Raw genomic sequence first — 14,070 nt, forward strand, 5'->3', positions numbered from 1 at the left:
CTGGAGACGTTGGAGAAGGCCCATTGGCTGGGCAAGGTATAAGGAGTTGCAGTAGTCCAACCGTGAGAGGACTAATGCGGCTACCACAGGAGGACGCATAGCCTCTGGGATCATAGGGAGGACCCTCTTGAGTATCCTGATCTGGTGATGGGCAGATTGGCAGACCGTAGAGACCTGGTTTGACATGGACAAGGAAGTGGAGAGAATAACTCCTAGGTTCTTTACTTTGTCCACTGGACAAGGCAGGGAGCCCAGTGAGGTGGGCCAGAAAGCAGGGGTTCAAAGTGATGGGCGGGGGGGACAACCCACCAACATCACCTCAGTTTTGTCGCCGTTAAGCTTGAGCCAGTTTTGGTCCATCCAAATGCCGACTGATGTCAAACAGTCATGAAGAGAAGCTGAAGCCTTGATATGATCCTGATCCAAACGGATCAGGATTTGAGTGTCATCCGCGTAGGAATAGCAATTAAGTCCATACGAACGGATAAGGCAGACCAGAGCCCATATGTAGATATTGAATAGAATAGGGGAAAGAGGATCCCTGGGGAACACCACAGGTGAGGGCACAGGGGACAGAAAGGAAAGGGGGCATGGCAAGGGTCTGAGTGCGGTCTGCAAGAAAGGAGGTAAACCAAGCCAGAACTGATCCAGAGATCCCGATTTGTGCTAGGCGAGAGAGGAGAATAGGATGGTCCACTGTATCAAATGCGGCAGACAAATCCAGCAGAATCAGAGCTCCAACTCCACCTGCGTCTGCGAGTCTAGACATGTCATCTTGCACTGAGACAAGCACACTCTCCGTTCCCCTACCAGGTCTGAAACCTGCCTGGGCAGGATTAAAGATCCTAGAGGATTCCAGAAAGGAGGAGAGAAGGGGTGTGACCAGAGATTCCAAGAGTTTAGACAAGAACGGGAGCAGGGATATGGGGCGAAAATTTGAGGGGATAGTAGGGTCGAGGGACGGCTTCTTGAGCAGGGGGATAACCCTAGCCGATTTAAGTTCCGGCGGGACCAGACCAGACTGGCATGAGTTATTTATAGCCATTGTGACGTCAGACAGAATGTCTGGAGCAATAGTCTTCATCATACTGGCCGGAATGGCGTCCTCTGGAGAGGAGGACTTGATTTTAAGAATCGCTGCTAAAACCTTTATGCTGAACAAGAAGTGGTATTGTTTTTTTAATACGTTTTTGATTTTCTGCAGCAATCTTTTGGGTCCTCCACGAATGAACTAGCTACAAACCCGGGGAGACTAAACTAATTGCTTTATAATGCTTGGGGTTTGACCATGGAGGAGATTAAGTACCTGGAGCACTTACGCAGCGATTTAAAAAAGCAGGCATTCTTGCCCTTTATCAATTTATCCTCATATTAGAACTAGAGGAAACTTCTTGCGCTTTCAACTGAACCAACTTCCCACAAGGGAGATTTTAATTAGATATGGTGAGTGATCTAGTGTGTAGATTTTGTCAGACGGAGGAAGATATTCTAACACTTAAGCACCTAATCATATCCTGCCACCGAATCATATGCACTGACCGCCAAAAGCTAGATTTATTTGAATAGGTTCATTGATTTGCTTGCACTGTATGAGGAATCTATATGACAGTTTTGCTTATCAGGCAGAACTACTGCTATTGTTACTGCAGTGACTATATGGGCGCAGTGTTACCAGTCCCTACAATACTGGCATGATGCACTTTATTACAATGCACTTTTTTCTGCTTAGTGTTTTTACTTCTGAATTATCCTAAGGGAATTGATTGTAATGTATTCTAGTATAGAAATTGGATGGATCTCATTGCACTGTCCTTTTTCTCTTTCCTGTTTTAAAGAATTGAAATTGTTTAATAAGGAAAGACGTGATGGATTTGATTCTGTATTCCTTTGAATTCTGACTGTTTAATATGTGATTTGTTTTACATGTGCTTTTGTTAAAGGTTATTTATAACTATATAACAATAAAAAAATATAATGTATAAGGATTTTGTGTGACAAAACGTACCTTTGATTTTTATCTGCTTCGTGTGTAAAACTAAAGGCCTATTAAATAATTAAACTCATACCTACCTGCCTAACAAAGTACTGCTATTGCCCTGCATGGACTCATTGTAGCCCTGGACAACTCACCCTTCTGAAATTAAGCCTTGACCATTCTGCTACCTCACCTTGATTGGCTAACATCGGAGTGTCTTCACAATAATAGGGGGTATCCCAAATTGCTCCAACCAGGGCTGAATTTGGAAATCCATCTAAAAATGAAGTGTGTAAAAATATTTGCAAAGAGGGTTCATAGCTTAGTGTGTATTTTAAGGCCTAATAAATCATTGTACATTTTTGTATTTGCCTACTGGAATTGTGTATTGTTCTGCCTGGATTCACAATAGCCCTAGACCACTCACACACCCCTCCTGAGTCAAGCCTTGCCGCTCTGCTACCTACCTTGATTCGATTTGGCTAGACTTCAGCGTCTTCTGGTTCATCACAAATTGGTTGGCCTCCGTAAATCCACCACCAGGGTTGATTTTGGAAATCATTAACACTCTGGATAACACAAAGGGCGTTTCAAGCACATGACATGCCGTAGGAATCTGATCATCTATGAATGTCTCCCTCATTCTTTGGTCGGTGCAGATCAACATGAAAAGCAGATGATAGGCTAATATACATTAGTATTAGCTAATGCATTTCCATTCTAGAGGATTCCAAGCTAGATGAGTGGGCATATCTTCCAAGCAAATGGCCTCCCAATGCCAATTATTATTGGAGCACTCAGGCCAACTGTTTTAAAATCTAAAAAGTCAGAGCGTGGCACCTTTTTCTATCCATTTTCATGCAGTTTTAAACCAATGCAAATACTTTTTCAAACAAACCAACAAGCATTAACAGAGCACTGTTCTGCAATGGACCAACCAATTACAATATAAGAATTCACTTTCTAGACACTCCCAAGACGCACAGGCATTCTTCATTACCTTTAATAGCCGAGGTCATGGTCTGGGTCATCCTTTTTAAAGATGCTGTTTCACCATCTAAACAGAATAAGAATAGAGATAAGGACCAGCCCATAGCAAAAAACGGGACACATCGTCTGGAAACATACTTGAAAATCAAATTGAGAAGGCACAGCAAAGAATGTAAGGAGAATATGGACAAACAAAAACTGAAATCAGATGTCACAGAATACTGACTTGCAAGGAAATTAAGGGGATCCCATCACAGACATTTTAGAGCTTCACTGTGTCAGAGCCATGAAAACTGGGGCACATGGAGCTAAGATTAAGGGACTCAAGGGGATGCTATCAGTGATTAAGGCAGAGATACTGCGATACCACATGGCACCCCTTCCATTTGCATAAGGGCTTCAGTGAGCATCCAAGCAACAGGTGTTCTAAAGCAACCAATGTTTCTGCCGATGTGGGTGCGAACTTGGACAAATATTAAAGCAGCCCTACATAGTGAGATATTAGGCAGCTAGGGTCTGCTAGTGTGGCGTATGGGCTCTTATGTTCACTTGTTATGTGACTTGGACCTTGCTTGCTACATGCTGGGACACCCACCAGAGGAAGTGGCTGGGATAAACAAGTTACTTACCAACTGTAACGTTCTTTCGATTGGATGTTCGTCCCATGCATTCCTCATTTTAGATATATCCTTACCTTTAGCTTTGCTACTTCAGAAAAAAAAGTCGCTCCACTCGAGGCTGCAGTGTCGATGTACCTCAGCGGCTTCAGTTGAGCGCCGTCATCCTCTGTATAAATGCCTTGAGCGCGCCCGTTGGCCTCAGTTCTGTTTTTTCGTATATTGTAGCCAATGGATTGTAGTTAACGGCGTGCCTCTTTTGACCCAAGCCTTAAAGGAATTTTGAGTGTAAACCACGTAAACTGTACTGTGGGGTAGGATGGGAGGGTCGATGCGGAATACGTGGGAGGAACATCCAATCGAAAGAACGTTACAGTTGGTAAGTAACTTGTTCTTCGAATGGATTGGGTCTTCCCATGTATTCCTCATCTTAGATAGACTCCCAAAGCAGTTTTGTATCAGAGGTGGGAGTACAGAAATATTAGTCATGTAGAGAAGAACAAGTTACTTCTTACCTTGTAACGTTCTTTCGACGGGATGTTCCTCCGACGTATTCCTCATCTTAGATATATCCTTCCAGCTCTGCTGGCCTCGGAAAATTTTCTCTCTAGAGGGCGCTGCGCGTCGACGTCCCTCGAGTCGATGTCCTTCGACAGCCGCCGTATCGACGCTCGACGTCATCCTGCCTATAAAGGCCGCGCGCAGCGTCCGTTGCTCAGTTCCGTTTTGTAGCCCACAGTATTACTGTCTGGACTAGACTAATCACCCTGAAGGAGCGTAAGCTGCAACAACAAGGGAAGTAGAACTGCGGGGATGGATGGGAGGGTCGATGAGGAATACGTCGGAGGAACATCCCGTCGAAAGAACGTTACAAGGTAAGAAGTAACTTGTTCTTCGAAGGGATTGTGTCCTCCGACGTATTCCTCTTCTTAGATAGGCTCCCATAGCAGTATTCTATATTCGAAGGAGGGAGTACTGACTTCACGCTGTCTTCTATTGATGAATAGAATGCAGTACAGCCCTTCCAAACCTAGTCTCTTGACTAGAGGAGGAATCCAGATTGTAAAAACGTGTAAAGGTATGGACAGACGACCATGTAGCGGCCGCACATATGTCTTTAATCGGCACGCCTCTTTTGAGGGCCGATGAAGCTGCAATACCTCTGGTCGAATGAGCCCTAAGGTTTGAGGGGGCTCTTTCCCTGCCAGTTTATAACATTCCAGAATGGCTAGAATGATCCATCTGGAAATGGTCTGCTTAGTTATTGGTAGCCCCAGCTTGTGACCTGCGTAACCTACAAACAGCTGGTCTGCCTGTCTTATCCTGGCTAGTCTACTAATGTAAAAACTTAAAACCCTCCTAGGGTCTAGTCTGTGTAACCTCTCTTCCTCTTTCCCCGGGTGAGGAGGAGGATAGAAAGATGGTAGGGTAATCTTCTGAGAGATATGGAATTCAGAAACTACCTTTGGGAGGAAATTAGGCTTCACTTGCAGGACAACTTTGTCTTTGTGAACGATTGTATGAGGGGGTTTACAAGAAAGAGCTTGTAATTCGCTCACCCTTCTAGCAGATGTAAGTGCTATTAATAAAACAGTCTTAAGGGTAAGGAATCTTAACGAACAAGAATGGAGAGGTTCGAAAGGTGTACCCATCAGGAAAGTTAGTACTAAGTTTAAATCCCATAGGGGAACTTGGAATGGTCTTGGGGGATAAACATTGGTTAACCCCTTTAGAAACTGTATTACCAAGGGTAACTTGAAATAGGATGGTTCCTCCGCAGTACGCTTAAAGATAGATAGCGCTGCGAGATAGCCCTTAATGGTGCCAACTTGAAGGCCTGAATTTGCCAAATATAGTAGGAAGGACAAAACCATTGGTGTACCACATGAAAATGGGTCGATATTCTGTTCTCTACACCAGCTGCAAAATCTGTTCCAACGGCAGCGGTATAAAGACTTTGTTGCTGGCCTCCTTGCCGAAAGCAACACCTCCATAACATCATCAGGGAGGTCCCAATCCTTGTACCTCAGCCGTTCAGAAGCCAAGCGTGAAGGTTGAGGGTTTTAATGTCTGGATGGAGAACCTGACCTCCCTTCTGTGAGAGTAGGTTCTCTCTGAGAGGAAGTCGAATTGGAGGGCAGATGGACAAGTCTAGAAGGTCCGGGTACCACGTTCTCCTGGCCCAATCCGGGGCAATTAGGATCATGGTTCGCCGGAATCTTCTCAACCTCCTGATCATTTGAGGAATGACAGGGACCGGTGGGAACGCGTACAGAAGCGGAAACTCCCAGTCCACTATGAACGCGTCTCCCAGAGCTCCTCTCGGAGGAAATTCCCTTGAGCAGAAGGCTGGTGGCGAACAGATCTACCTGAGGGGTCCCCCAAAGGGCGAAGATCTCTTGAAGGACTTCCTGAGCTAGCTCCCACTCGTGGGAGACTGTGTTCTGCCTGCTCAGAGCGTCCGCTGTCAAGTTCTTCTCTCCGGCTAGGTGAACTGCCGATAGAGAGATTCCTTCTTGGATTGCCCAAAACCAGAGCTGCATCGCCTCTCTGCACAGGGGTAGTGATCCTACGCCTCCTCTTTTGTTGAGGTAATGCATGGCCACCGTGTTGTCCGTCATTATCAGGACGTTCTTCCCTTGTACAGCTGGCAGGAAAGCCTTCAATGCAAGTCTGATGGCTCTCAGCTCTAACAGGTTGATGTGTAGTCTGGACTCTGATGGAGACCAACGACCGCTGATGGTCAAGTCGTTGGCGTGGGCTCCCCACCCCGTGAGTGAGGCATCCGTGACTACTGTTATCTCCGGCCAGGGTTGCCAAAACTGTTCTCCTTTCAGAATGTTCTCCTGACAGGCCCACCACTGAAGGTCTCGAGCCACCCTGCCGGGAACCTGAAGAAGATCTGTCATTCTCCCTGAGAATTGTGACCACTGAGTCCTCAGTGCCCACTGGAGGGATTTCATTCTCAGGCGAACCTCTGGCACAAGGAAAATGCAGGATGCCATGAGGCCTAGCAACCTCAAAAAGTCGAAGGCTGGGAGACGTTGGGCATGTTGGAACTTGGTAACCATCTGTAGAATATCTTGAGCCCTCACCTCTGGTGGCAAGGCTTTTCCCAGGGAAGTATCCAGGATCGCTCCTATGAACTGGAGTCTCTGCGATGGTATCATTTGAGACTTCTTTAAATTGAGGGAGAAGCCCAGTTTGTGAAGGGAGTAGCACACGTGATTTAGCTGGATCTGAGCTAGCTCCGGAGAAACAGCCCTGATCAGCCAATCGTCCAGGTAGGGGTAGACGTGAATCCCTTCCCTCCTTAGACTTGCAGCCACTACCGACATTAACTTGGTGAAGACCCTCGGGGCGGAGGTCAGCCCAAATGGCAGTACTCGAAATTGATAGTGAGAGTTGCCAATTGCGAACCTCAGGTATTTCCTGTGTTTGAGATGGATAGGCACATGGAAATAAGCGTCCTGAAGGTCCAGAGATACCAACCAGTCCTGAAACTGAAGGGCCTGGAGGATCTGAGAAAGAGTGACCATCTTGAATTTGTCTTTCCTGAGGAATTTGTTCAATTCTCGCAAGTCAGTCCTCCGTCTTTCTTCGGAATGAGAAAGTAAGGGGAGTACCAGCCCTTGTTCCTCTCCGCTACAGGTACCTGTTCTATGGCACCTTTCTCTAGCAGGTCCAAAATTTCCTGCAGGAGGAGCGGATCTGGAGCTTTCTGAGAGCTGATCCCTGGTGGATGACTGAGGTATACGTAGGAAAGGCAGGCAGTAACCATGGGCGACTGTTTCCAATGCCCAAGCATCTGACGTGATAGCCTGCCATACCGTCAGATGTTGAGTCAACCTGCCTCCTACATGTGTCCTGTGAGGGGAGTCCTCAGAGTGGTTTTGGGGCGGCTGATGCAGATGCCGATGGTAAAGAGGCACCTGCTGTTGCTGCGGCTTTAGAATATCTACCCCGTCCACCTCGGGTAGTTCTTCTTTGACCCCTTTGAGCCAGTCGTCCTCTACCTCTTCCGAATGCGGAGTAGAAGCGAAAGGACTTGCCCCTCGCAGAGGTTCCTGTGGGACAAAAAGGAGTCTGACGGATTGCAGCTCCTAGGGATTTTGCTGCTGCTTTTGAAGTTTGCAGTTTCTCTAAACTGTCATCAGCCTTTTTCCCGAACAAAGAAGAGCCATCAAATGGCATGTTCAAGAGCCTGGCTTGCACATCTGGGGCAAAACCCGACTTTCTGAACCAAGCGAACCGCCTGGTTGATGTACTTGCCGCCATTGCTCTGCTGATACTGTCAGCCGAATCAATGCCCGTCTGGAGGGATTCACACATAACGTCTTTACCGTCCTGTATAATATTCAGGAACGCATCCCTTTCTTCTCCCTCCGGGATGCAGTCAGCCGCTGTAGAAGCACACTCCCAAAGTGTATGGCTGAACCTAGCAAGGGTGCAAGTAGCATTAACAGACTTTAACGCCATGCTACATGCTGAAAAGACTTTCTTTGCCATAGCATCATATTTTTTATCGTCCCTGTCCTGTGGGACTGTAGGATAAGCCGTCTTGACATCGGTAGAGGATGCTGCTTGTACCACCAGACTTTCTGGGGATGGATGTTTAGACAAGAACTCTGGGTCCGTGGAAGATACCCTGTACTTTGCAGACAGTTTTTTATTTACTGCTGGTATTACATCTGGGGTTTCCCAGTTTGTCATGATCTTTCTCTGAAGAGCTTTATGAAAGGGCACCACTGGATCCTCTTGTGGGCCTTTGTCAAGAATATCCGTGAGGTCATCTTGCTGGAAAGATAGTGAAGGTGTAGACCACCCCATGAACTCTGTAATCCTGGCCATTAAAGCTCTGTAGGGGGTTTCAGCATGCTCCCCCGGGTCTGGCTTAGCAAAATCCACCTCAGGGGAAGTGTCTAATCCACTTGCCTCATGTAAAGAATCATGAAGATCCTTTAATCTGCGCTCTTCAGAGGAAAATTCCTCTCTAACTGGGGTTACAGGTCCCTGTAACTCAAATGTGTCTTGTTCAGACAAATCACCCTCTTCTAAAATTGAGGATATAGTTCTCAATTGTTATGAACTCATAAAGGGAGTAAATCCCATTTCCAAGGCAGAGGGTGCCGAACTTGTCATTATTGGCCTCGAAAACGTCGATGTCGTCGAAGGCTTCGAGCGTGGCGTCGAAAACAGAGGTGGAGGCCTCGAGGACCTCGACAGAATTGGAATTCTACTCGACAATATCGACGTCGAGGGCCTGGGGATCGTCACTGGATGTGTGGTCACCGTGACTTTTCTCGGCGTCGACGCCGGTGTCGAGGCCGGCGTCGAGTCGACAGACCCGTGTGTCGAAGGTCCCCTCGACAACGGCATCGAAGACATCGACCTCGACGTCGACGGAACCTTCGTCTGACGGCGTCGACGGAACCTTCGAGGAAGGTTTGGAGGTCATAGTCCTACTCGAGAGTTCGAGACGCACTCGAGAGGTTTCTTTCGCCGGGTACTGCGACTCGCGGCGTTTTTTACCTTCGGGTCTTTCGACCAGAGCATCGCTCTCGGCAGTCTTCGAGGGGGTCGAGGCCGCTTTCTCGAAGACGCTCATCATATTTTTTCTGAATTCCTCCCATTCAGCCCGGGAACTATGTTTCGTGGGGCAAGGGATACTTTTTGGCGAAACAGAGGAAGAGGAAGACGGAGAAGGGGATCTTCGACGTCTCCTCTTCGAGTGCTTCGATCTCGAGGAGTGATGAGACCCACTCCGAGACCTGGAGCGCGAATGGTGACGAGGAGACGATTGTCTCGACTTCGTCGACGAAGAAGAAGCTTTAAAAGTCTTACCTTTCTCCAGCTTCCCCCTACGCTCCTTCAGGGCCTTAGCTGTCATGGACATACAGTCCTCGCACTCCGAACAATGGTGTTCGGCTCCCAAGCACCACAGACAATTTCTGTGAGGATCGGTCAACGACATCTTTTTCCCACAATCTCGACATTTTTTGAAGCCGGATCAAGGAGTTGTCGGTTCCGACGAGGAAGCCATCGAGTACGGTATCGAATAACTCGAGGTAAATAGGATTATCTGACTAAGAACTGAGCAACGGTATTCCGAGGCACCGAGTAGCGCGGAAAAACGGAACTGAACAACGGACGCTGCGCGCGGCCTTTATAGGCAGGATGACGTCGAGCGTCGATACGGCGGCTGTCGAAGGACATCGACTCGAGGGACGTCGACGTGCAGCGCCCTCTAGAGAAAAAAATTTCCGAGGCCAGCAGAGCTGGAAGGATATATCTAAGATGAGGAATACGTCGGAGGACACAATCCCTTCGAATCAAGTACTGATTTAGCAAAAATACCTCCTTGTGAAGAAGTTGAATCTAAAGCATAATGTTTTATAAAAGTGTGCATGGATGACCATGTGGCTGCTGCGCAAATACCTTGCACTGGGACACCCCTTTGAAGTGCTGTTGAAGTCGCCATGTCCCTGGTTGAATGAGCCCTCAGACCATCCGGAGGATCTTTCCCAGCCAATCTATAACATTCAGTTATAGCCAAAATTATCCATCTAGCTAATGTTTGCTTAGTCACTGCCAGCCCCAATTTGCGGCCAGTTTATCCCACAAAAAGTTGGTCACACTGACGTAATCTTGCCAATCTTGAAATATAGAAGCGGAGAGCCCTTCTAGGGTCTAATCTATGTAGCCTTTCCTCTTCCTTACTCGCGTGAGGAGGGTAAAAAGTAGGCAATGTAATTTTTTGACACGTGAAATCAGACAATTTTTGGCAAAAAAATAAATAAATAAAAAAAGAAGGGTTTTACCCTAAGGACAACTTTATCTTTATAAAAGATGGTGTGAGGAGGCCTGCTAGAAAGTGCCTGCAACTCACTTACCCTGCGGGATGATGTAATTGCCACAAGAAGTATTGTTTTTAAAGTAAGGAGCCTTAACGGACAAGAATGTAAAGGCTCAAATGGAATGCATGCGAGGAACTTTAGGACTAAGTTTAAGTCCCACACAGGTACTTGAAAAGGTATTGGAGGAAACCCATTATTTAGACCTTTTAAGAATGGAGTTAAAAGGTATCTTGAAGTAAGATTGTTCCTCTGAGGAATGCTTGAAAATAGATAACGCTGCTAAATAATCCTTTATCGTGCCAACCTGGAGCCCCAAATTAGCCAAGTATAACAGAAAAGACAATATTGTGGGAATATTACACTGAAACGGGTCCACATTCTTATCTCTGCACCAGTTACTGAACTTGTTCCAACAACACCAGTATAGAGATGTAGTTGCTGGCCTTCTGGCCGAAAGCAAGATCTCCATGACGTCATCCGGAAGGTCCCAATCCTTGTATCTCAGCCGCTCAGAAGCCGTGCGTGAAGGTTGAGTGTCTTCAGCTCTGGATGGAGAACATGACCTTCCTCTTGCAAGAGAAGATCCTCTCTTTTTGGAAGATGTATTGGAGGGCAGATGGACATGTCCAGAAGGTCTGGGTACCACGTTCTCCTGGCCCAATCCGGGGCAATTAGGATCATGGTTTTCCTGAACTTTCTCGACCTCCTGATTACTTGAGGGATCACAGAGACTGGGAGGAAATGCATACAGGAGTGGAAATTCCCAGTCCACTACAAATGCATTCCCTAGAGCTCCTCTCAGAGGAAATTCCCTTGAGCAGTACAGTTCGCACTTCCTGTTGACACTGGTCGCGAACAGATCCACCTGCATGGTTCCCCAAAGGGAGAAGATCTCCTAAAGGACTTCCTGAGCTAGTTCCCACTCGTGGGAGACTGAGCTCTGCCTGCTCAGAGCGTCCGCTGCTGTGTTTTGCTCTCCGGCTAGATGAACTGCTGACAGAGATCCCTTCTTGTATTGGCCAGAACCAGAGCTGCATTACTAATCTGCACAGTGATAGTGACCCCACTCCTCTCTTGTTGAGGTAGTACATGGCTACCGTGTTGTCCTTCATTTTCAGGACATTCTTTCCCCGTACAGAGGGCAGGAAGGCCTTCAGCGCTAGTCTGATTGCCCTCAGCTCCAATAGGTTGATGTGTAGTTTGGACTCCGATGGAGACCAACGACCGCTGATAGTGAACTCGTTGGTGTGAGCTCCCCACCCTGTGAGTGAGGCGTCCGTTACTACTGTTATCTCCGGCCATGGTTGCCAAAAAGATTCTCCGCTGAGGAGATGTTCCCTGCAAGCTCATCATTGCAGATCCTGTGCTACTCTGGATGGAACTTGCAAAATATGTGACATTTCCCCTGAAAATTGGGACCCTGGAGGGCCCATTGAAAGGATCTCATCCTCAATCTGGCTTCTGGCACCAGAAAAAAAGCAGGATGCCATAAGACAGAGCAACCTGAGAAATTCGAAGGCCGGTAGATACTGGGCATTCTGGAATTTTATTACCATCTGCAGAATGTGGTGAGCTCTCTCTTCGGGAGGCGAGGCTTTGCCCGAACAAGTATCCAGGACTGCTCCGATAAACTGGAGTTTCTGTGATGGTATCATGTTTGACTTTAAATTCATAGAAAGGCCCATATTGTGAAGGAAGTGTCAGGTCTTGGACAGATGTTCATGGGCTTGTTCTGGGGAACGTGCTCTGATCATCCAATCGTCCAGGTAGGGGTAGACGTGAATCCCCCTCTCCGGAGATTCGCTGCCACCACCGCCATCAACTTGGTGAAAACTCTCGGGCAGAGGTCAACCCGAAAGGCAGAACTCGAAACTGAAAGGGAGAATTGCCAATCACGAACCTCAGGTACTTTCTGTGCTTGAGATGGATTGGCACATGAAAGCAAGCATCCTGAAGGTCCAATGATACCAACCAGTCTTGGAGTTGGAGAACCTGAAGGATCTGAGAAATTGTGACCATCTTGAACTGGTCCTTCCTGAGGAACTTGTTCAAGCTTCTCAATTCCAAGATGGGTCTCAATCCTCGGCCCTTGTTTGGTATGAGGAAATATGGGGAATACCAACCCTTGTTCCTCTCCGCTACAGGTACATGTTCTATTGCACCTTTCTGTAGCAGGGTTAAGACTTCCTGCAACAGGAGTGGGTCTGGATGTTTGACAGTGTTGTATCCCTGCGGGTGATTGAGGTTTCTTTTGAAAAGGAAGGCAGTAACCTTGGGATACTGTTTCCAGTGCCCAAGCATCTGAAGTAATGCCCAGACATTCTTCCAGATGCTGTGTAATCCTGCCTCCCACCGGGGGTCGTTGCTGGGGCAGATCTAGTACCTTTTTCTCGCCCACAAGGAAATTTTCTTTGCCCTCTGACTCTCGTGTCCCCTTCCTTTTCCAAATGAGGAATAAAATTGAAAGGGACGTCCTCTCCAGGAAGATGTGCCTGTGTAGGGGCAATGTTGAGGTTGGCGTATAGCGGCACCGAGTGATTTTGCCGCCGCTTTGGAGGTCTGCAGCTTCTCCAAAATTTCATCCGCCTTGCTGCCAAACAACCTCGAGCCGTCAAATGGCATATTGAGGAGCCTGGATTGCACAGGCTGACTTTTTGTGGACATTATTATTAAATAAACTTTACTGTTCAAATCATGGACATTATATATTATTTCATGTGATTAGAACTTTGGGAAGAGAATATTTGCGTGTCATTTTTTATAGATAAACTAATTTTCCAGGCATTCTGTGGGTACCTGGCTTTGACACTCGCAACGCAGCTCAATACTACCAACTAACTATAGTGTGCATAGCGCACTCACCAGCCTTCCCCAACTGACCTCTATTAGTACAGTGCAAAACCCGATTTCCTTAGCCACGCAAATCTGCGTAGCACCGTACTAGACGCCATGGACCTACTGATTCCGTCAGCTGCGTCCAAACCTGATTGAAGGCATTCCCCGGAAGCCTCCTTTCCATCCCCTTCTATGGACAGGAACCCTTCACGTTCCTCACCTTCAGGGATGTGTTCAGCTGCCACTGACATACATTCCCACAGTGTATATGTAAATCTTGCAAGGGTGCAAGTTATATTTGTGGGTTTTAAAGCCATGCTCCACGACGTAAAAATCTTTCGGGACCATGCATCAATCTTTTTATCATCTCTATCTGGGGGAATTGTAGGGTGTGCATCATTTCTAGTAGAAGTAGCTGCCTGAACTGCAAGACTTTCAGGTGATGGGTGTTTACTCAAGTATTCGGGATCTGAGGAACAGGGTCTATATTTTGACACATTTTTTATTTACTGCCGGAATAGATTCAGGGTTTTCCCATGCAGTGTTAACCATCCTTTGTAAGGCTACATGAAAAGGAAGTATGGGGTCTTGCTGAGGTCCTCCTGAAAGGAAGCCAGTCATATTCTCCTGATAGACAGAAGCTTTTCTACTCCATTCCATGAATTCAGTTACCCTGTTCATCAATTTTCTATATCCCGCATCAGCATGCTCAGCCAGGTGAGGCTTTTCAAATTCATATTCTGGAGATGTATCCAGACAACTTGCTGACTGCAAGCACTCATAAATCTTGCATCTT

General features: G+C 47.0%; 1 protein-coding gene across 3 annotated transcripts in view; it reads right to left on the reverse strand.

Moving 5' to 3' along the window:
* Positions 1–14,070, reverse strand: part of LOC138537572 (torsin-1A-interacting protein 1-like) — a 731,597-nt gene that overhangs the window by 159,785 nt on the left and 557,742 nt on the right. For all 3 annotated transcript variants that reach the window (XM_069641458.1, XM_069641460.1, XM_069641461.1), the window contains exon 9: positions 2,976–3,032. In XM_069641458.1, coding sequence (XP_069497559.1) covers positions 2,976–3,032 — 57 coding nt within the window. The remainder of the gene's footprint in view (positions 1–2,975; positions 3,033–14,070) is intronic.

The sequence above is a fragment of the Ambystoma mexicanum genome, chromosome 1q, assembly GCF_040938575.1.
Source record: "Ambystoma mexicanum isolate Mex_15411 chromosome 1q, UKY_AmexF1_1, whole genome shotgun sequence".
Taxonomy (NCBI): Eukaryota; Metazoa; Chordata; class Amphibia; order Caudata; family Ambystomatidae; genus Ambystoma; species Ambystoma mexicanum.